General features: G+C 37.4%; 2 protein-coding genes across 2 annotated transcripts; both read left to right on the top strand.

Moving 5' to 3' along the window:
- Positions 1 to 2,244: 2,244 nt before the first annotated feature.
- On the top strand, positions 2,245 to 4,457 carry LOC129111533 (tyrosyl-DNA phosphodiesterase 2-like). The gene is made up of 6 exons (XM_054623512.1): positions 2,245 to 2,490; positions 2,566 to 2,736; positions 2,849 to 2,943; positions 3,213 to 3,331; positions 3,407 to 3,577; positions 3,711 to 4,457. Exons 1-6 carry the CDS (start codon positions 2,348 to 2,350, stop codon positions 3,990 to 3,992), a joined length of 981 nt encoding a protein of 326 aa, XP_054479487.1. The 5' UTR covers positions 2,245 to 2,347; the 3' UTR covers positions 3,993 to 4,457.
- A 1,726-nt stretch (positions 4,458 to 6,183) lies between these two features.
- Positions 6,184 to 15,992, top strand: rpgrb (retinitis pigmentosa GTPase regulator b). The gene is given in 16 exon segments (XM_054623510.1): positions 6,184 to 6,278; positions 7,340 to 7,465; positions 7,603 to 7,695; positions 8,539 to 8,601; positions 8,678 to 8,836; positions 9,438 to 9,587; positions 9,937 to 10,095; positions 10,306 to 10,461; positions 10,563 to 10,687; positions 11,244 to 11,283; positions 11,286 to 11,434; positions 11,515 to 11,701; positions 12,364 to 12,446; positions 12,524 to 12,583; positions 13,122 to 13,995; positions 14,316 to 15,992. Coding segments are annotated over 16 exon segments (3,765 nt in total). The 5' UTR covers positions 6,184 to 6,247; the 3' UTR covers positions 15,626 to 15,992.
- The last annotated feature ends 7,255 nt before the right edge of the window (positions 15,993 to 23,247 follow it).

The raw sequence follows: 23,247 nt of genomic DNA, 5'->3' as shown, positions 1-23,247 counted from the left end.
GTCCAGTTGTTGGTGATGGTGATGTCAAAGAGCAGACTTTCTGAATGAGATGGGTTTTGCTCTTTAATTCATTCTTCCTCCTCCTCCACCCCCTTTTCCACAACACCCGGCTCCCCTCCACACTCCTCAAACACTGCACTCCAACACCCCACCCCAACAACCTACAGCACACAGCCCCCTTCCCCCAACTTGTCCCTCTCAATTAACCAGGTGAGAAAAGAACTGAGGAGAATAAAGGTGAGAAAAGCCACGGGTCCGGACGGCATCAGCTCAAGGCTCCTCAGATCCTGTGCAGACCAGCTGTGCAGGATAGTGGAGCACATCTTTAACTTGAGCTTGAAGCTGGGGAGGGTACCACAGCTATGGAAGACGTCCTGCGTGGTACCAGTCCCAAAGACCCCGGGGGCCAAGGACTTCAGCAGCTTCAGGCCGGTGGCATTAACATCCCACCTGATGAAGACCCTGGAGCGGCTGGTCCTTGTGCACCTCCGCCCCCTGGTGATCTCATCTTTGGACCCTCTTCAGTTCGCCTACCAATCTGGCATCGGGGTGGATGACGCTGTCATCTACCTGCTACAAAGATGCCTTTCTCACCTGGAAAAGGCTGGAAGCACTGTGAGAGTCGTGTTCTTCGACTTCTCCAGTGCCTTCAACACCATCCAGCCTTTGCTTCTGAGGGACAAGCTGGAGCAGACCGGGGTGGACCACCACCTCACTGCATGGATCCTGGACTACCTCACCAACCGTCCACAGTATGTGAGGATAAGGGAGTGTGAGTCAGATCGGGTGTCCTGCAGCACGGCGGCCCCACAAGGAACCGTTCTGGCTCCATTCCTCTTCTCCATATACACATCGGACTTCAAATATAACTCTGCTACCTGCCACCTGCAGAAGTTCTCTGACGACTCTGCAATCGTCACCTCATCTCCACCGGCGATGAGAGGGAATACAGAGAACTGAACCAGGACTTCATAGGATGGTGCCGGCGGAACCGCCTCCAGATCAACTCTGGTAAAACCAAAGAGCTGGTGGTGGACTTCCTCCGGGGTAAACACTGTCCTCCGGAACCAGTGAACATCCAGGGACAGGACATTGAGATTGTGCAATCTTATAAGTACCTGGGTGTTCACTTGAACAATAAACTGGACTGGACTAATCATTCAAATGCACTTTATAAAAGGGTCAGAGCAGACTGTATCTGCTGAGGAGACTGAGGTCCTTTGGAGTGCAGGGAGCACTCCTGAAGACCTTTTTCAACTCTGTGGTGGCATCAGCCATCTTTTATGCAGTGGTCTGCTGGAGCAGCAGCATCTCAGCAGCAGACAAGAAGAGACTGAACAAGCTTGTCAGGAAGGCCAGCAGTGTGCTGGGGTGTCCATTGGATACGGTGGAGGTGGTGGGAGACAGGAGGGTGATGGCCAAGCTGTCATCCCTGATGAACAACACCTCCCCCCATGCAGGACACCCTGGCAGCTCTGTGCAGCTCCTTCACCACCGGCTGCTTCACCCCGGTGTGTGAAGGAGAGGTACCGCAGGTCCTTCCTTCCCTGACAATAATAACATGACAATAATAACATGACAATAATAACATGACAATAATAACATGACAATAAAAACATGACAATAATAACATGACAATAAAAACATGACAATAATAACATGACAATAAAAACATGACAATAATAACATGACAATAATAACATGACAATAAAAACATGACAATAATAACATGACAATAAAAACATGACAATAATAACATGACAATAATAACAATAACATGACAATAATAACATGACAATAAAAACATGACAATAAAAACATGACAATAATAACATGACAATAAAAACATGACAATAATAACATGACAATAAAAACCTGTGCAATAATAGTTAAAATAGTTTTTTTCTGTCTGTAAATATTATATTTCAGTTGTTGTGTTTTTCTACTGTTTTTGTTGCTTATTTATAATACTTGTTTTTTTAATTTTTGATCTTGTCTTTCTTTACTATGTCTCTTGTGTGCACTTTACTCTAAGCTGCTGTAATAAAGGATTATCTTATCTTATCTTATCTTATCTTATCTTATCTTATCTTATCTTAAGGAGGGTGATACTTTTCTTTCTGCTGTTTGTCAAAGTATCAGGTGAAGCTCACACACGGTTTATTGTTCCAGCAGCTTGTAACACAGAGAATTATTCATCTTAAAATGCATGCATTTGCAACAAGCGAGGCTGTGTCCCCGGATTCTAACACCGACGTGAAACAACAGCGTGTTTCAAAGGTTCCGCCTCAACGTTAAGGCATTTCTGTGAAACAGAAACCTAAGCGTTATATCCTTATGATCCTGCATGAGTCACTTTATGGGTAAACCACACCTTTCAGAGCTCATAACCCACTCTGAAACGGACATGGAGCAGGTTTGTGCAGAACAAGAGGCCACAAGCACCCCAGCAGACATAAAGCAGGGTGAGGAAAGTCCTCCAGGAAGCAGGTGACTCCACTGTCCACCATGAGCTGATTTAAATGTTGCACTTCTCTATGATTTACTCTTCATATTCTTCAACAGTAATGAGGCTGGGGACAATCCTGCTGTCTGCAGTGATGGCACAGAACATCCACCAGAAGAGGAAGATGACAACAAACTGTCACTGATCTCCTGGAATGTGGATGGACTCGATGAAGAGGAGCAGCCAGAGAGAGCAAGAGGCCTTTGCTTCTTACTTTTTAATGTGCTTTCGCTTCACACAAATAAGTATCCTTGCAGAAAGTAATTTTCACCTGATGTGCTTTAAAGGGTGTTCATGATTACACTTGTATTCAGTCTCCTTCTTCAATGTATCTCCACATAGACACTCTCCTGACGTGGTGCTGCTTCAGGAGCTCATCCAACCATACAGCCGCTTCATGAAGAAACGTCTGGCGGAGACCTACACGTTCATCGAAGGTACATGCGAGAAAGTGATCAAGTGTTGTTTCCTAAATAAGTTATCTCTCAAAATGCTCACACTGGATTTTTCTTTCTTCTGCATAAGTCCTGTCAGTCAGAACACGTTTCTCCACAGATGCATGTTTAATGATATCATGTGCAGCTTGTACTTTACTCCTCATAAATACTTTTACTGATAATATGTCAATAAATGTTTGATGCATTAACCAAACACACAAACGGTACATACTATAAATGACTGTCCATTTTGAACCCTCCCTGATCAGCTCGTAAGGAGGGTTACTTCATCGGGATTATGCTTAAGAAGTCTCGAATCACACTTCTGCACAGCGAGATAGTCGACTACCCGACCACTCGCCAGGCGAGGAACCTGCTCGTCGCTCAGGTTGGTGCACAGAACAATTCATTTCAGCTTTAACCGCTGTGCATCGTCCTACAAAGGTCTCTCCTTCAAAATCAGGTGCTGTTCAAAGGCCAGAAGCTTTGTCTCATGACGTCCCACTTTGAGAGCTGTAAGGCCAGTGCAGGAGAGCGGATGAGACAGCTGAGGCTGGTGCTGAAGAGGATGACAGAGGCGCCTGATGACGTCACCTTCCTGTTCGGAGGAGACACCAACCTGAGGGATGCTGAGGTTAGATATTTTTCCGTGTTTCTCGTCTCATGTCATTTCTCTCTAATGAAGCCATTAAAAAGATAATAAATACAACATTGTTCGTGTAGTAATTCACAGCACACCTCTTTGTTCATACACTGTTCCATCCCAGGTGGCCAAAGTGGGCCTTCCTGGCTGCGTCTGTGATGTGTGGGAGCATCTTGGAGAGCCGGAGCAATGCCGCTACACATGGGACACGCATGCCAACACCAACAAAGACCACCGCTACAAGAGTCGCTTCCGCTTCGACCGGCTCTACCTGCGTCGGGCTGTTGGAGACGGAGTCCCACTGCTGGAGCCCGACAGCATGGCCTTGATAGGGCTGGAGAAGCTGAAGTGTGGCTGCTACACCAGCGATCACTGGGGGATCTACTGCACATTCTCTGCTCAGTAGAAATGCACAAAACAAACTAAATCCCTTCCAAGTGTTCTACGTTCTCAAAATGTACTATCATTTCTCTCTTTTATAGATGTGTGTCTCATTTGGGAATCTGTGTGTTTCAGCTCGATTCAGAATACAGCGGTGTTTCCTGTGTGAAAGCTACTCCTCAGGCTTTATCCAAGAGTCCAAGATTTTAATTGTTTGTGTCATGATCTGATACCTGGATATGAGTAGAAGCTCTAACATGTGTAAGTATATGATATTTAGTGTGTAGTGCACAAAGGAAGTAGAGGAGCAACTCACACCTGCAACAAAAGTGGATGTTTGATTTAAAATACACTTTTTATAACAGTGTATGGCAGTACACATAACTGTTCAACAGCTGGATTATATTATCTGTTTGACATAACTGTACAACAGTTAAATAAAAAAAAGATGAATCAGGAAGAAGTGTGCGTAATATTTGGGAAAGGATAAAGATAATAAAAAATATTTGGGGTATACAGTACACAAGTTCATTATGACTATGGGGGTGCTTGAGTTCTAATATGAAATGCAGTGGTTGGGGTTACAAAGGGTTTGTATTTGTGAGAATAACATTTAACCACCAACATATAGCAGCATTCAAAATCATTGTTTGGCCTTGAAAAAATAAAATGATGTAATTTAATTAAGATATGGATAGCGCTTGGCAAAAAATGTTTACTTTGTGGCTGTACAACAGTTAGTGTGTTTATTATGTTGTGACTAAATTACTGAAGCCAAACCAAACATTAACTTCCTTTAATATAAAATTAATTATTATTATTTTATAATATGAATTATTATTATTTTACAATATGAATTACTCTTATTTTATAATATGAATTATTATTATTTTATAATCTGAATTATTATTATTTTACAATATTATGAATTATTATTATTTTATAATATGAATTATTATTATTCTATAATATGAATTATTATTATTTTACAACATGAATTATTATTATTTTATAATATGAATTATTATTATTTTACAACATGAATTATTATTATTTTACAACATGAATTATTATTATTTTATAATATGAATTATTATTATTTTAATAATATGAATTATTATTATTTTACAACATGAATTATTATTATTTTACAATATGAATTATTATTATTTTACAATATGAATTACTCTTATTTTATAATATGAATTATTATTATTTTATAATATGAATTACTCTTATTTTATAATATGAATTATTATTATTTTATAATATGAATTATTATTATTTTACAATATGAATTACTCTTATTTTATAATATGAATTACTCTTATTTTATAATATGAATTACTATTATTTTACAATATGAATTACTCTTATTTTATAATATGAATTATTATTATTTTATAATATGAATTACTATTATTTTATAATATGAATTATTATTATTTTACAATATGAATTATTATTATTCTATAATATGAATTATTATTATTTTATAATATGAATTATTATTATTTTACAATATGAATTACTCTTATTTTACAATATGAATTATTATTATTTTATAATATGAATTATTATTATTTTACAATATGAATTATTATTATTTTATGATATGAATTATTATTATTTTATAATATGAATTACTCTTATTTTATAATATGAATTATTATTTTATAATATGAATTATTATTATTTTACAATATGAATTTCTCTTATTTTACAATATGAATTATTATTATTTTATAATATGAATTATTATTATTTTACAATATGAATTATCATCATTTTACAATATGAATTATTATTATTTTACAACATAAATTATTATCATTTTACAATATGAATGATTATTATTTTATGATATGAATTATTATTATTTTATAATATTAATTATTATTATTTTACAACATGAATTATTATTATTTTACAACATGAATTATTATTATTTTACAACATAAATTATTATTATTTTACAATATGAATTATTATTATTTTACAATGGAAAAGTCATTTATTTCCATTCATTAAAAGCACCACATATTTAAAACAAATACATATACAAATCCGTTTCTGCATTTAGCGTCACAACAAACAGCGCTTGTCCCTTTAAGAGCGACGTCGCCAGCGTCGTGACGTCGTCAGCGTCGCGACGTCGTCTGCGTCGTAACGTCGTCACCTAGGAGACGTCCTGTTTACTTCCGGGTTGTGGGAGTCGAAAACAAGAGGAGCACCAACACGCCCACGACGCCGAGCAGAGAGGATTAAAGTCCCGCAGAGATGGCAGGGGAGTCCCGGGACGAGGTACCGGGTGAGTCCCGACGCCTCACTTCACTTACACTCATAAAAATGTGTTTTATTTAAACATGTCTGTTAGCTTTAGCTCGTTAGCTCGTAGCATGCAGCTAGTTCAGTTAGCTTTAGCTTTAGCTTTAGCTTTAGCTTTAGCTTTAGCTTTAGCTAACATCACTTTCACTGCTTCAGCCTGATGTTTATTCATGTATTAAGTGTTAAAACCTTCATTTTAAGGTTTTACTATTAAAATATCAGAAGTTAATGTTTGTTTTGGCTTCACACAACATAATAAACACACGAAATACACTACTTTATATTTATATATATATATATATATATATATATATATATATATATATGTATATTTATATAAAATATAATATATATATATATATATATTTATATATATATATATATTTATATAAATATATATATATTTATATATATATATATATATAATATATATATATATAATATATATAAACATATATATGTGTATATATGTGTGTATATATATATGAATATATATATATATGTATATATATATATATATATATATATATATTTATGTATATATATATATATATATATATATATATATATATATAATATATATATATATAAAAAATATATATATATATATATATATATATATAAAAAAAAAAATATATATATATATATATATATATATATATATATATGACAAGCACAAATCATCGGAAGGTGGAGTTTGAGATACTGGACGGCCCTGTATTTATGAATAACCCCCGCGACCCTTATGGAAGATGGATGGATGGATTATATTATTATAGGTTTAAGCTTTAGCCTTTAAAGGTAACAAGATGTTTAATATGACGAAGCTCAAATCAAAGTCCTCCCCTCGTTATTTAGTTTAACCAACAGTGAAAGAAATTAAAGGTAATCATTTTATCATATTTAACATTTAGATGTGCTCTTTATATGTATTTAATTTAAAGTGATTAATAAATAATGAAAATTGTGATGAATTTAGTGTCTGTTTTGACCAATTCTTTCATCCCTAATGATTTTGTTTGTTTTCCTCTTCTTCTCTGTCAGAATCAGGAGCGGTTTTCACTTTTGGAAAGAGCAAATTTGCAGAAAACGTCCCCAGTAAATTCTGGCTTAAAAACGACGTGCCCTTAAAAATAGCCTGTGGGGACGAGCACACCGCCTTTATAACGGGTAAGAGACTTTTAGAAGGTGTTTGACTGAACTGAGAAGCTTTTTACTGATTCTGTTACATGAGCACAGAGACAAGTAGCTTTTTTTTATTTGTTTACCATGAAATAAATGTACATAAAATGTTTTTGTCTGCACAGAAAATGGGAAACTCTTCATGTTTGGCAGCAACAACTGGGGCCAGCTCGGTCTGGGATCCAAATTGACGGTGAACAAGCCGACTTGTGTCAAAGGTCGGTCTTTAAACAGCTCCCACATGGGAGTGTATTGTTTGTTTGTGCTGCCACCGACAGCTGCCTTCAGCCTCCTCAAAGAGAAATAAAGAGGAAGTCCCTCCCTAATCTGCAAAAGTGCCAACCCCTTTACAAGACATTAGAGGTGGAGGAGCCTTGCAGAAGGGGAAACCATTCCCATTATAATCCCAATCTGGACGGTCCATAATCTGTCTAATCTTGGAGGCATATGGAGAGACAATTGGTTCCTAATCAGAGCTCTGTGCGCTACTCATAAAATAAGAGTTAAGGAAGCTCAATTAATTTAAAAACAATTCTGTCATGTTTCTCTTCACAGCTTTCACACAAACACATATTTTCTATCTTGCTTTATTATTTAGTAAAATTTAGTCAAGAGATGATTTGAGAAAACAACCTCACAATTTTAAACTTTATCATTAAAGTTAAAGTCCTTGGAAATTGTAGTTTAACAGAAAATATAATAACAAAACAATCCCAAATGAATCCCAACTCAAGGTTTCTTACAAGCTATTCTTTCCAGAGCTTTCAGCTATGTTGTCAGGTTTTCATCGACAGAATTGTTTCATGCTCTTAACCTTATATTGAAAAATCCTGAAACTGCTATAAACAGCAATTCTGAGCTCACATGTCAACACATCCATCTCCATGACAACCTGGCAAACTCCATCCTCTGATGAAGACCATGTGGCATGATTGAAGACTCTGGAAGAAGCTAGCACTTTAACCTGAAGCTTTAAAACTAAAACAATACACACAGTGGTAGTTTTGTAGCAATACATGTATATTTGTGCAATAATTATTATTATATTTGTGTTATTTTAGCTCTTAAATCTGAGAAAGTCCGGTTTGTGGCGTGTGGAAGAAACCACACTCTCATCTACACAGGTGAGTTTCTGACTGACGAGTTTAAACTCTGAAAACGTTTGAATTATAAAAGTAAGTTGTGTTTTCTTTGTTGTAGCTCAGGGCAGAGTGTTGGCCTCAGGAGGGAACAGTGAGGGTCAGCTGGGACTCGGTGACTTTGATGAGAGGACGACCTTCCAGAGGATCGGGTTCTTTGATTCACACGGACCAATCAAAATGCTCGCTGCCGGGTCGAATACCTCCGCTGCTCTCACAGGTGACGCTCAGATACTGTTTTTAGTTCAGAGCTGCTTGTCAACTTTGATGGCAATTTTTGTTAGTAAAATAGATTTTTAAATATGAAATTCTAATTTGAAAATGTAGTTCAATTTATACTTTTTTAAAAATTTAATTTTTACTGTTTTAAATTTGAGATTTTTTCATTAAATTAGATTTATTTTATTTTTTTATTAATTATTTAAATTATTATTATTTCATAATAATTATATAATAACAATTCAATTTATTTTTTGAGATATGGTCAATATTTATTTTTGTTTTATTTTAAAAAGGCAATGAAAGTTTAAATGAATACATTTTAAATTTCAGATTTTGGTAAATGACATTTTTTAAATCTAAAAAGTATCTTTTGTCTGTTAATTCGATTTGGGAATTACATTTTTTATAGTCAATTATATTTAAATTAATTTAAGGGTTTCAGTTTTTAGATTTCACCAGTAAATAAACTTAAGTTAATTAAGATGACAAAACATAAGCACTGTTACATTTAATACATAACAACAGTTTCAACATGTAAAATTGAAAAAGAATGAAATGAAAAAGAATAAAAATGAGTTCTTGATCCTTGCCCGTCACAGAAAGCGGCGAACTGTTCATGTGGGGCGACAACACGGAGGGTCAGATCGGTTTGGGGAAGGAGAGCCACGCCTCCTCGCCACAGGAAGTCAGCGTGGGACGACCAATCAGCTGGGTCTCCTGTGGATACTACCACTCTGCCTTAGTCACAGGTGAGAACAGAGAAAGGTCAGCTGACGGGTATTGATCTTCAAATGAACCAGTCACATGCAGGAAATCTTTCAAATGTAATGCCTCATTAATTTCATGAAATTAAATTACTGTTAAACTATTAAAGCATTGCATTATTGTACAACCAGAACCAGAAGAACGAGAAACAGAAAGTCAAACTTTAAGGTTCATTCTTTACATTGAAAATAGTTTATAAGCAACATCATCAGAGCTCATTGATGAACAAAATGAAAGCTGAAATATGATTACATTTGGAAACAGAGATGGTAAATTATTAATTACATGAATATTGATCCGTAGTAAAAGGTTGTGTGTTTGTTTGTGCCTCAGTTGAAGGAGCTCTGTACACGTTCGGGGAGCGGGACAGCGGTAAACTGGGTCTGGGCACCGACCAGCTGCAGCGACACCGAGTCCCTCAGCTGGTGAAGAGCCTCAAGGAGACGGTGACTCAGGTGGCCTGTGGAGGCGGACACACGGTGGCACTCACAGGTAGTGAATCTGAAATCTGTCCGAAAGAACTACAAAAATGGCTGAGCACTACAAGTATTCTCAGGACTTATTGGTCAATAAGCTCTATCTGAAGTCCATTTTAACCTTTTTAAAGTTTTAAATCTGTTGATTTAAAATTAGGTCATACAGGATAAATTACACCTTCATTGATTATGGAAGGCTTTGGTTAATCTGTTTCTTCTCCCTCAGAGGACGATGTGTTCACGTTCGGTCTCGGTCAGTTCGGACAACTCGGTCACGGGACGTTCACCTTCGAGTCGCGGCTGCCGAGGGCGATCGATCACTTCAAGAAGGGACGAGTGTGTCAGGTGACCTGTGGAGAAAACCACACGGCTGTCATCACAGGTGACTCTTTAATTCATCTTTAATTTGATTGTTTTTTCTCATCAAGAAGAATGAAGCTCACTTCAAGCGAATACAATGTCTCTGTATTTTTATATCTTTAGACGGTGGTTTGCTGTACACGTTTGGAGACGGCAGACATGGGAAACTGGGCCTGGGAGAAGAAAACTTCACTAACCAGTTTAAACCGACTCTGTGTCCACGCTTCCTCAAGTATAACGTCCAGGCCGTAAGTGTTTCACATAATATTAATAATACTAATAATTCTTTTATATAAAACATATATATCAATAACATTATTATTTTTAATTGTTATATATTACACATTTTATGTGGTTAAGATATTTTTTGTGTTTATATATTTTATCACATGTTTTTATTTATTTTAATTAACAATTATTTTCTTTATATATTTATATATTTTACATATTTATTACATGCAATATTGTTATTAATCATTATATCTGAATTTGTTAAAATTTTAATTTTTTTTTTTTACTTTTTTTTTTAATATTGTTTAATTTTATGTGGTTATATTTATGTTTTTTGTATTTATTTTATTACATACGTATATTTATTTATCTTAATTACTACTTTGTATTTTTATGTATTTGATATATTAGATTCAATCAATCTATTTATTATTTTATGTTTGGTTTTAATACATTTTTAACAGTTAAATGTTTTATTTATTTATTTTGCACGTATTTAATTCAATCTTAATATAAGGTGTCAGATTTTTCTGATGAAGGATAAATAAAATGGTTGACTGTGCTCTCGTACAGGCAACGTGCGGCGGCTGCCACATGGTGGTGTTGGCTCGGCCGAGGATCCGAGCTGCGCTCACGTGACTCTGGAGGAAGACGACGTGACAGAAGACTTCCTGGAGAAGCCGTACGTGGAGCTGCTGGGGGAGACGGCCGACTCCTCCACCCTGCAGAGGAGCCTCTCTGCTCGGGTCCGCAGGAGAGAGAGGGTGGGTACCGAGCCTCTGAGTCCGGATCCATCCACAGATTAAACCCAACTAAACAACGCTCTCCTAACCTTTGCCCTCAGGAGAGATCTCCGGACCAGTTTGGAACCATGTTCAGCACGCTGCCCGCCATGACGCCCGGCTTCCTCCACCCGCCGCTGCCCGTCTCCAGCCAGACCATCCCGCCCAGATTGCCTCCGCCTGAGCTGAGCCACAGAAAGGTGCTCAACGGCACTCACCAACACAGGAGCGCAGGGTCAATCCAGCAGGGTACCTACCTCACCTCCACCTCCTACAACTCCTCCACCTCCTCCTCATGTCTCCTCCAGGATCATTTTAATTTCAAATTCAGTTAAATCTATAAAATATTTGTCTTTCTCTCTGATCTTCCAGCATAGTTTTTCTGCTTTCTCTACTTCGTTCTCTAAATATTTCACACCTGCACAGACCTAGTTTTCTCTTGAGGAACTCTTATTGTACTTTAATTCTTAAAGTGATGATTTGCCCCAGAATTAAACTGTCCGGCAGCCAAAATGTATTTTTAAACAGTGCTCTTAGTGCTCTTTTAAGCGCTTTACAGATTGCTGATAAAATGTCTTTTAATAGGTAGATAAATGATCAAACTGGTTAAAAGAGAAACACAAATTATAACATAATAGATAATAAAATCATTTAAAAATAAAGCCATGAAAGATGAAGATCTAATTTTGCCCATAAAACACTGGAGCTGGATAAAGAAGCAGGTTTTGTGTTGCACTTTCTGCTACTTTCAGATCATCCGGATGCTGGAAATGTAAAATATTGAAAGTCTTACCAAAAGGCAGATTACAAAAACCTTTTTCTGCAGGATAATAATGTTTTTTTGACACCCTGGGATCAAACCAGGCAGAATGAGGAGTAACCTGGGTCTCACTTGCCGTCCTGCTTTGTAGAGCAGGCAGACAGCGTGGTGGAGAGCCTGACGGACACCGACAGCGTTAAAGGCCTCGGAGAAACTTCAGACTTCCTCAACATGGTGAGAGATCAGTGAACGCACCATCTCATACCTGGAACATTCTAGATTTAACTGCTCATTTGTCTTCTTCCTGATAGACACATATGATGAAGATGGACCCCGGTGATAAATCACTCACTCTGTCTCCAGTTCAGAAGGTAACTCACTCATTTTGTTTTTAATTTAAAACAGCACCCGAGATGATTCCTATCTTCACCGTCATTCTCCTCACGTCCCACAACTCTAGTTTCTCCTTCATCAGGGTGATATCTGATGATGTTTTTTTAATTTAAAACCCATCAGTCAAGTGATTTTAAGAGAGAAATATGGACGTTCCAATGCATACCATGTTTCCATTGAGAAAAATCTGATTTAAGGAAAAGTGACTAACCCACGGAGGCAGCAGTAGAACCAGCAACTCCTGTGATCTGTAATAGCTGTTTTTGTGAATGGAGTCTGGTGGCTTTAAAGAGAGCATAGATAACAGAAAGGTCTCTCTGACAGCAAGGTAAAGAGGGAAAATGTTATAAATATAGCGTTTACTAAAACTGATATTCATCTTTTTAATATCTTCATTCTTCCATTTTAAATTTCCTGCTTTTCTTCTGTCTCTTTTGGTTCTCCTGCATGTCTCTTTCCTTCTCTAATGCATGCCTCTTTTCCACCTTCTTCTTGCTTTCTGTTGCCGGGGGATAGAGGAAGGGTCAGCACGGTAAGACCGCTAAAGAGAACCCAAAGACGGAGAGGAAGCTCTCGAAAAAGAGCAGCTCCTCTTCTCGTGAGAGCAAAGCCGTCTCTCCCCGCCGGGCGAGCAGCCACAGCGCTCGCTCTCCGGCCACTCAGAGCCCACACAGACGCAAAACAGCCAATCAGAACAAAGAGAATCTGATCATGGCCATGGAGGAGCTGCAAAGGAAGCCCAGTAAAGACAGGCCGAGTGTAGGCGACATTAGGAAGACAGCGTCCAAGCAGAGGCTCAGGCCGTCTCAGAGGAAAGGCCAGCTGATCCAGGTCGGCAGGAAGCTGGAACCAGACTCTAAACCAAGTCCTGAAACCAGGAAGACCCCTTCAGGTGTCGGCTCTGAACCTGCACTGAACGTTAGGCAGGCGAAACCTGTCCGAGTTAAGAGCAAACCGATAGTCGTGCAAAGTGCAGGAGTTGGCTCGCCAGGTGAACGCACTCACACACCTGGGTTTCCTCCAGACGGAGAGAGCTCAGGGAGCCCTCGACGTCTCTCTGAGGGGAAAAAAAAGTTTAAAGAGAGCTCAGATTTTTCTAAGAAATCTAAAAAAGAGAAGAACAAAAGAGAGGCAGAATCAAAAACAGGAAAGGCGTCAAAGCTCGGCCTGCTCGCCGGGGCTGCAGCTGGAGCTGCCGCTCTTGCAGCGGGGTCGGTCTTAATGCATGAGGTGGCGTCCAGAAGCTCGCCGTCGCCATCGGCAACGGGATCCGAGAGCAGCCGTGGCGTCCAGAAAGACAGCGTGACCAAATCACGGAGCGAAGAGTCTGAATCCTACGCCGCCGATTTGAGCAACAAATCCATCGTCAGCATCAACATCATACCTGAGAGTCAGGAGGAGAAGGAAACGAGTGACAGCGAGGAGGAGAGGAAGGACTCAAAGACAAAGCAGGAGGAGGAAGAGGAGGAGAAGGAAACGAGTGACAGCGAGGAGGAGAGGAAGGACTCAAAGACAAAGCAGGAGGAGGAAGAGGAGGAGAAGGAAACGAGTGACAGCGAGGAGGAGAGGAAGGACTCAAAGACAAAGCAGGAGGAGGAAGAGGAGGAGAAGGAAACGAGTGACAGCGAGGAGGAGAGGAAGGACTCAAAGACAAAGCAGGAGGAGGAAGAGGAGGAGAAGGAAACGAGTGACAGCGAGGAGGAGAGGAAGGTGACAGCGAGGAGGAGAGGAAGGACTGACTGCAATCAAAGACAAAGCAGGAGGAGGAAGAGGAGGAGAAGGAAACGAGTGACAGCGAGGAGGAGAGGAAGGACTCTGCAATAACAAAGCTGGAGGAGGAAGAGGATGAAGATGAAAAAGGGCAGAAGACGAGTGCAGAAGTCAGCGAGGAGGAGGAGGAGGAGGAAGAAGAAGAAGAGGTCAGTCACAGTATCGAGAAAGTAGCAGAAGAAGAAGAAGATGACGAAGACAGCAACACTCTTCAACCAGAGGACGAGTCAGAAACTGATGAAGGGGAGGAGGAAAGCAGGGATGAGGAGGAAGACGAGAGCAGTGCTGAAGAAGAGGAGGAGGAGGAGGAAGAGGAAGCAAGAGGCACAGCAGGAAGTGAAAGTGAAGACGAGACAGAATCCAAGAAGAGCAAAGGAGGGGATGCACGAGAGGAGGAGGAGGAAGAAAGTGAGGAAGGATCGAGTCATGAAACGGAGAGCAAAGAGGGAGAGTCTGAAAATGAGGAAGAAGGTGAGGAAGAAGAGGGGGGTCTGGAAAGTGAGGAAGAGGAGGGTGAAAGTGAGTCCTTAAAGTCATCGGAGGAGGAAGAAGAGAGTGAGACAGAGGGAGGAGAAGAAGAAGAGGAGGAGGAGGAGGAGAGTGCTGAGGACGAAGAGGAGGAGGCAGAGGAGGAGAGTAGTGCTGAGGAAGAGGAGGAGGCAGAGGAGGAGAGTATTGCTGAGGAAGAGGAGGAGGCAGAGGAGGAGAGTATTGCTGAGAACGAAGAGGAGGAGGCAGAGGAGGAGAGTAGTGAGGAAGAAGAGGGTGAAAATGAGGATGAAAGTGAAGAAGAGGAGGAAGAGGTGAGTGAAAATGAAAAGCAGGAGGTGGAGGAAGAAGAAGAGGAAGAGAGTGCTGAAGAAGAGGCAGAAGAGGAAAAGGAGAGTGAAGAAGAAGAAGAAGAAGAAGAGGAGGAGGAAGAAGAAGAGGAGGAGGAAGAAGAGGAGGAGGAAGAAGAGGAAGAAGAAGAAGAAGAGGAGGAAGAAGAAGAGGAAGAGGAGGATCAAAACAGTGAGGAAGAGGATGAAGAAGCTGAGGAGGAAGAGGCTGATAAAAATGACGAGGAAGAGGAGAAGGAGGGTGAAGAAGAAGAAGAGGAGGAGGAGGAGATTGTCGAGAAGAAAAAGTCCTCTGAGGTTCAAAGTGTTAAAGCTGGCAGTCAGCGGAGGTCAGGGGTCAAAGGTCAGGCAGCAGACGAGTCAGAGGAGTTCTGGGATGACGTGCTGCCTCAGTACCTCCACCTGAAGTAACGCCCACCAACCATCCATACGACGGAGCATCACATAATCATGTGACTGTTTAGTCCCACACAAGAAGCAGGTCCCTGAACTCATCACTCACGGTGCCTTCACTGCTCGTATTCCTTCATTTTATTCCACATAGAATGAACCATTTCTTTTACTTTTAAAGACTTTGTTTACTTTTTATCATGGCAGCTTAAACATGTGTTAAAGATTAGTTTGTGTTTTATTAATGAAAGTATTAAATATACTTTGAAACACTGATTGGTCCTCACAGTGGAGACGGAAACACAAACACCAGTACTTTGATATTCTTCAGACAGGCTGCTTTAATTACAAGATTTACATTTTTACTTCTTTTTCTATTTTTATTCGTTTGTGTGTTTGTAATAAATAAATGTGTTTTATTGTATTCATTTTGTTTTTCCTTGTTGTTTTTAAACTATGATAACTTGCAGACTATCAGATTTGATACATCTTTAAATCCATTTCAGAAAGATGGATTCGGACCTCAGCATTTGAAGAGCTGCAGCCAATGATTATTTTCCTTTTTATATCATTTATTAGTTTTTGTGTGTGTTTAGTCGAAAGTATTGTCTTTAAAATGTCAGAAACAATGTCTGTAACATGACGTCTTCAAATGTGCAAAACTCAAAGATATTCAGTTTACAAAGATATGAAACGAGGATGTTTGAAAAATAGGTCAAACTTCTTCTGTTGACTGACTTGATGTCTGCAGCTTTCTGGTTTGTTGACATGTTTCTGGATCAGGTGGGACTTGTTTTCTTCTTCTAGTCTTTGTGTTTGTCATCCCTCCTGTAATCCCTTCCCATAATGCTCTGCTGTAGTCTGGATGAACTCCACAGGTACCAAACCATCCCAGTTTTACAAGGATTTTACTTTTCTTTTCCTACTGTGTGTGTCTGTTTTCATAACTTTCCTCTTAGTCTTCAGCTTTGATTAAATCAATTAGCTTTTAGCTTTTCTCCATCAGTGTACTAATTAAGTTTATTATTAAGTCATTTAAAGTATTTTGATCTGGAGTCTTAAAACTTGAAGTTCAAATGAACCCAAAGATCTTCTTATGTCTAATTAAAATATACTAATATGTCTTCATTTCACCCTTTTTCGTCAGGATGTGATAAAAGGATTTGCTCCGACGTGGAGCAAAGGTGAAGAGGAAGGAGACGGAGAGGAAGAGGAGGACGATGTTGAAGAAGAAGAGGAGGAGGATAACGATACGTCAGCTGATCAGAGTTTGGAGGAGTCGACAGAGAAGACAGAGGAGACTCAGAGTGCCGTGAGTCTGCAGAGACCATTAAATGTCTGACGTTCATTCACACTTCCTGTTGACGCCAAAATAAAACATCTGATCTTTCCAGAAGCCTGAAGAGCTGGAAGAAGAATCCACACCTGACGGAGAACAGAAAGGTGACGGATGATTCCTTTAATTAAGTTCATCTGGTGTGTTATATAAATAAGTAAATACTTTTCCACGTTTAAGATATTCTAAAAGTTCTGTGATGATATAAACCTTCATGATTTAAAGTTTTAAAACCCACAAACAGCAGCTGAGATCAGCGAGCAGCCCGACACCACAGGTGGAGAAGAGACGGACGATGGCACCAAACCGGCCAATGGGACAGCGGACGGCAACTCCAAGAGCCAATCAGGCTCCAACAAAAAGGTACAAGAGCTTTAAAAAAAGATAACTGATGAAACATTTAAAGAATGTTCACATCCCTTCCATCCTTCTTCGTCCTCCTCTCAGCTCTCTCTCTTCAGACGGCTGTCCTTCACCAGGCAGAAGCAGAACAACCACAGGGACCAAACCCTGGCGGAGGGCTCCATCAGCGGGGACGCCGCCGCCGCCATCCGGGGAGAGCCTCCCTCCACGGCGAACACTTCTGCTGCTGGGAGCGGAGAGCCAGAGACAAACAGAGGTCGAGCACAGCAGAGATCTTTCTCCTCTGGAGCCAGGGGCCCTCGCTCTGGAGCCTGCACCCTGCTGTGATCCCAGCAACCAAGCTCTTATTTTGAAAAGCCAGACCAAAGTTTGGAATGGTTTAAATGATTCTTTAAAGGAATACTTGAGGGAAATAAATATATATATATTTTATATATATACAAACCTACGTAGAAACCACAAATTAATTTTTATAACAGATTCTGAGATCAGATCCTCCTTCAATCGATTGATTATTTGTTTCTTTAGACCTTTTGATGATCTCTTCCCACCGTCACTGTCTGCTGTGACTTTAAGTGAAGTATTCCTTTAAGGGTCTTAAACCTTCAGTCTTAAATACAAAGAAAGCTGGACTGATGACACTTTATTCTACTTCCTGTCTGTGGAGCCACTAACATGCCGTCTTTAAATCAACCACTATCTGTTCACAAGTGACCTAGAGCTGAGCCTTCTCCTCCACCAGTATGACCAGTATCACCATGCTGCTGGGAGGTTTTTAAACTTTTAAAGTGTGTAGTTTTTATTGTGTGGCACATATTTCCTACCTGAGCCTCTAGGTGTGTGTGTGTGTGTGTGTGTGTGTGTGTGTGTGTGTGTGTGTGTGTGTGTGTGTGTGTGTGTGTGTGTGTGTGTGTGTGTGTGTGTGTGTGTGTGTGTGTGTGTGTGTGTGTGTGAGAGAGAGAGAGAGAGAGAGAGAGTTTCAAACTGTGAGGATGTAAATAATCTTATTTATTTTATGACATGGTCCTTGAGCACATTTGCACTTTTGATGTGATCAGCTTTTATATAATGACATGATAATCTCATTTAAACTGACTTTTTAAAGTTGGATTTTTGATATATCAGTAAAAACTTTTGATACAAAGCTGAACACAAGTCTTTTTATTTTAATTAATTTATTTTGAATGATACAACCAGAAGTATTGCTTGTGTATAGTTTGTCTAACTTGATAATACCGTTGTAGTTGTTAACTGTGGCCACTAGAGGGCGTTCACACTTCAAACTCCTTTTTAAACATTAGGTTATCTTTATGAGGCTTTACTTTTTTTTGCAATAATATTAAAAGTAAAACTATACACGTCTTTAAGAACAAAACATCATCATCTGAATATGAAGTTACCTTTAGATATCATTTTGTTGAACTATTGCTTGTTTACTAACTAGTTTACATGTAAAATTTAAATATGTTGTGACAAGAATATATTTGGAACAAATGTTTTGAGCAGATATTAACTTAAAACACTTAATTTAAATGAACAACAGAGATGTACTTACACGTTTGAACCACCAGAGGGAAGCGGAGTCACATGATCATAATAAACTCTGTCATAGAAAACAGACACTTCCGGTTAAGACCTTCAAAGTAAAACATTCAAAATAGGCTAAATAATATTTTGTTAATCTTCTCTGGGTCATATGATGTTATATGTGAGTGTAAAAGATAATCAAAGAAGAGAGTCTGGGTACATATACATTGAAATGAGAAGAAGAAGAAGAAGAACCCAGCGGCTTCATTTCCAGTATCAAAGGTGAGTTTAAAGCAGTAAATGTTGAACCACTATCGTAAATATATTTTATTTATATTATATAAATATATTTATTTATATAATATAAATATATATATTATGTAAATATATATTTATATTATGTATATATATTTATATAATATAAATATATATATTATATGAAAATATATTTATATAATATAAATATATATATTTATATTATATAAATATATTTATATAAATATATATTTATATAAATATATTTATATAATATAAATATATATATTTATATAATATATGTATATATACCGGTATATGTATATATTTAAATTTTCAAGTTCTTATTTTTAAGATTTAAGTTGATGCCACGAAGGCTGCAATATCATCTATTATCTTTATTTAATGTTTTATTTTCTTTATTTAATGTTTCATTCTCTTTATTTAATGTTTTATTATCTTTATTTAATGTTTCATTCTCTTTATTTAATGTTTTATTTTCTTTATTTAATCTTTTATTTTCTTTATTTAATGTTTTATTCTCTTTATTTAATGTTTTATTTTCTTCATTTAATGTTTTATTTTCTTTATTTAATGTTTCATTTTCTTTATTTAATGTTTTATTCTCTTTATTTAATGTTTTATTCTCTTTATTTAATGTTTTATTTTCTTTATTTAATGTTTTATTTTCTTTATATGATGTTTCATTTTCTTTATTTAATGTTTCATTTTTTTATTTAATGTTTTATTATCTTTATTTAATGTTTCATTTTTTTATTTAATGTTTTATTTTCTTTATTTAATGTTTTATTTTCTTTATTTAATGTTTCACTTTCTTTATTTAATGTTTCATTCTCTTTATTTAATGTTTTAGTTTCTTTATTTAATGTTTCATTTTCTTTATTTAATGTTTCATTTTTTTATTTAATGTTTTATTTTCTTTATTTAATGTTTTATTTTCTTTATTTAATGTTTCACTTTCTTTATTTAATGTTTCATTCTCTTTATTTAATGTTTTATTTTCTTTATTTAATGTTTTATTCTCTTTGTTTAATGTTTCATTATCTTCATTTAATGTTTTATTATCTTTATTTAATGTTTTAATATCTTTATTTAATGTTTCATTCTCTTCATTTAATGTTTTATTATCTTTATTTAATGTTTCGCGTTTGTCACAGTCGCGGTGCAGTGACGTCACGTCATGATGTTTTCACGGATGTTGATCTGGACGGCTCATCCTCCTGTATACCGGTGTGCCGGATTACCGGTGTTTTTCACGGTACCGGTACCGGTGGACCGGCCGGCTCAACCTCCTATAGCTAGCATAGCTAGAGGAGGTTGAGCCGTCTGGGAGCTAGAGGAGGCGTCCCGGTAGAATCCCGGTGACCGGGAAATAGGTTCCGGCGATCACCGCGCATTGCATGCCGGGTAGATTTTTTTTTTTTTATTATTATTATTTATTTATTTTTTTTTTTTTTTAAATTCAATAACTTTATTGAGACATTTGTTCATACATATAAAACACAATATATTTATATATATATATATATGTATATATTTACATTTTCAAGTTCTTATTTTTAAGATCTTAAGTTGATGCCACGAAGGCTGAAACATCATCTATTATCTTTATTTAATGTTTTATTCTATTTATTTAATGTTTCATTATCTTTATTAAATGTTTTATTATCTTCATTTAATGTTTTATTCTCTTTGTTTAATGTTTTAATATCTTTGTTAAATGTTATATTCTCTTTATTTAATGTTTCATTCTCTTTATTTAATGTTTCATTCTCTTCATTTAATGTTTTATTATCTTTATTTAATGTTTCGCGTTTGTCACAGTCGCGGTGCAGTGACGTCACGTCATGATGTTTTCACGGATGTTGATCTGGACGGCTCATCCTCCTGTATACCGGTGTGCCGGATTACCGGTGTTTTTCACGGTACCGGTACCGGTAGACCGGCCGGCTCAACCTCCTATAGCTAGCATAGCTAGAGGAGGTTGAGCCGTCTGGGAGCTAGAGGAGGCGTCCGGTAGAATCCCGGTGACCAGGAAATAGGTTCCGGCGATCACCGCGCATTGCATGCCGGGTAGATTTTTTTTTTTTATTATTATTTATTTTTTTTAATTTTATTTTTTTAAATTCAATAACTTTATTGAGACATTTGTTCATACATATAAAACACAAAATATTTATATATATATATATATGTATATATTTACATTTTCAAGTTCTTATTTTTAAGATCTTAAGTTGATGCCACGAAGGCTGAAACATCATCTATTATCTTTATTTAATGTTTTATTCTATTTATTTAATGTTTCATTATCTTTATTAAATGTTTTATTATCTTCATTTAATGTTTTATTCTCTTTGTTTAATGTTTTAATATCTTTATTTAATGTTTTATTCTATTTATTTAATGTTTCATTATCTTTGTTAAATGTTATATTCTCTTTATTTAATGTTTCATTCTCTTTATTTAATGTTTCATTCTCTTCAGTTAATGTTTTATTATCTTTATTTAATGTTTCGCGTTTGTCACAGTCGCGGTGCAGTGACGTCACGTCATGATGTTTTCACGGATGTTTATCTGGACGGCTCATCCTCCTGTATACCGGTGTGCCGGATTACCGGTGTTTTTCACGGTACCGGTACCGGTAGACGGCCGGCTCAACCTCCTATAGCTAGCATAGCTAGAGGAGGTTGAGCCGTCTGGGAGCTAGAGGAGGCGTCCCGGTAGAATCCCGGTGACCGGGAAATAGGTTCCGGCGATCACCGCGCATTGCATGCCGGGTAGATTTATTTTTTTTTTTTTAAATTCAATAACTTTATTGAGACATTTGTTCATACATATAAAACACAATATATTTATATATATATATATATGTATATATTTACATTTTCAAGTTCTTATTTTTAAGATCTTAAGTTGATGCTTCATTTAAGGCTGAAACATCATCTATTATCTTTATTTAATGTTTCGCGTTTGTCACAGTCGCGGTGCAGTGACGTCACGTCATGATGTTTTCACGGATGTTGATCTGGACGGCTCATCCTCCTGTATACCGGTGTGCCGGATTACCGGTGTTTTTCACGGTACCGGTACCGGTAGACCGGCCGGCTCAACCTCCTATAGCTAGCATAGCTAGAGGAGGTTGAGCCGTCTGGGAGCTAGAGGAGGCGTCCCGGTAGAATCCCGGTGACCGGGAAATAGGTTCCGGCGATCACCGCGCATTGCATGCCGGGTAGATTTTTTTTTTAAATTATTATTATTATTTTTTTTTAATTTATTTATTTTTAAATTCAATAACTTTATTGAGACATTTGTTCATACATATAAAACACAATATATTTATATATATATATATATATATATGTATATATTTACATTTTCAAGTTCTTAAGTTGATGCCACGAAGGCTGAAACATCATCTATTATCTTTATTTAATGTTTCGCGTTTGTCACAGTCGCGGTGCAGTGACGTCACGTCATGATGTTTTCACGGATGTTGATCTGGACGGCTCATCCTCCTGTATACCGGTGTGCCGGATTACCGGTGTTTTTCACGGTACCGGTACCGGTAGACCGGCCGGCTCAACCTCCTATAGCTAGCATAGCTAGAGGAGGTTGAGCCGTCTGGGAGCTAGAGGAGGCGTCCCGGTAGAATCCCGGTGACCGGGAAATAGGTTCCGGCGATCACCGCGCATTGCATGCCGGGTAGTTTTTTTAAAATTATTATTATTTTTTTTTATTTTTTTTTTTTTTTAAATTCAATAACTTTATTGAGACATTTGTTCATACATATAAAACACAATATATTTATATATATATATATATATATATGTATATATTTACATTTTCAAGTTCTTATTTTTAAGATCTTAAGTTGATGCCACGAAGGCTGAAACATCATCTATTATCTTTATTTAATGTTTTATTCTCTTCATTTAATGTTTTATTATCTTTATTTAATGTTTCGCGTTTGTCACAGTCGCGGTGCAGTGACGTCACGTCATGATGTTTTCACGGATGTTGATCTGGACGGCTCATCCTCCTGTATACCGGTGTGCCGGATTACCGGTGTTTTTCACGGTACCGGTACCGGTAGACCGGCCGGCTCAACCTCCTATAGCTAGCATAGCTAGAGGAGGTT

Source organism: Anoplopoma fimbria, chromosome 22, assembly GCF_027596085.1.
Source record: "Anoplopoma fimbria isolate UVic2021 breed Golden Eagle Sablefish chromosome 22, Afim_UVic_2022, whole genome shotgun sequence".
NCBI lineage: Eukaryota > Metazoa > Chordata > Actinopteri > Perciformes > Anoplopomatidae > Anoplopoma > Anoplopoma fimbria.
The sequence above is the reverse complement of the archived record's forward strand: the minus strand, read 5'-3'. Positions and strand labels throughout refer to the sequence as shown.

What these genes read in the sequence shown, in the direction of transcription:
- LOC129111533 (XM_054623512.1), top strand. Translation starts at nt 2,348, where the DNA reads ATGAGTCACTTTATGGGTAAACCACACCTTTCAGAGCTCATAACCCAC. An exon ending in GAAAGTCCTCCAGGAAGCAG is followed by an intron (nt 2,491 to 2,565) that starts GTGACTCCACTG and finishes ATTCTTCAACAG; the next exon opens with TAATGAGGCTGGGGACAATC. An exon ending in TTACTTTTTAATGTGCTTTC is followed by an intron (nt 2,737 to 2,848) that starts GCTTCACACAAA and finishes ATCTCCACATAG; the next exon opens with ACACTCTCCTGACGTGGTGC.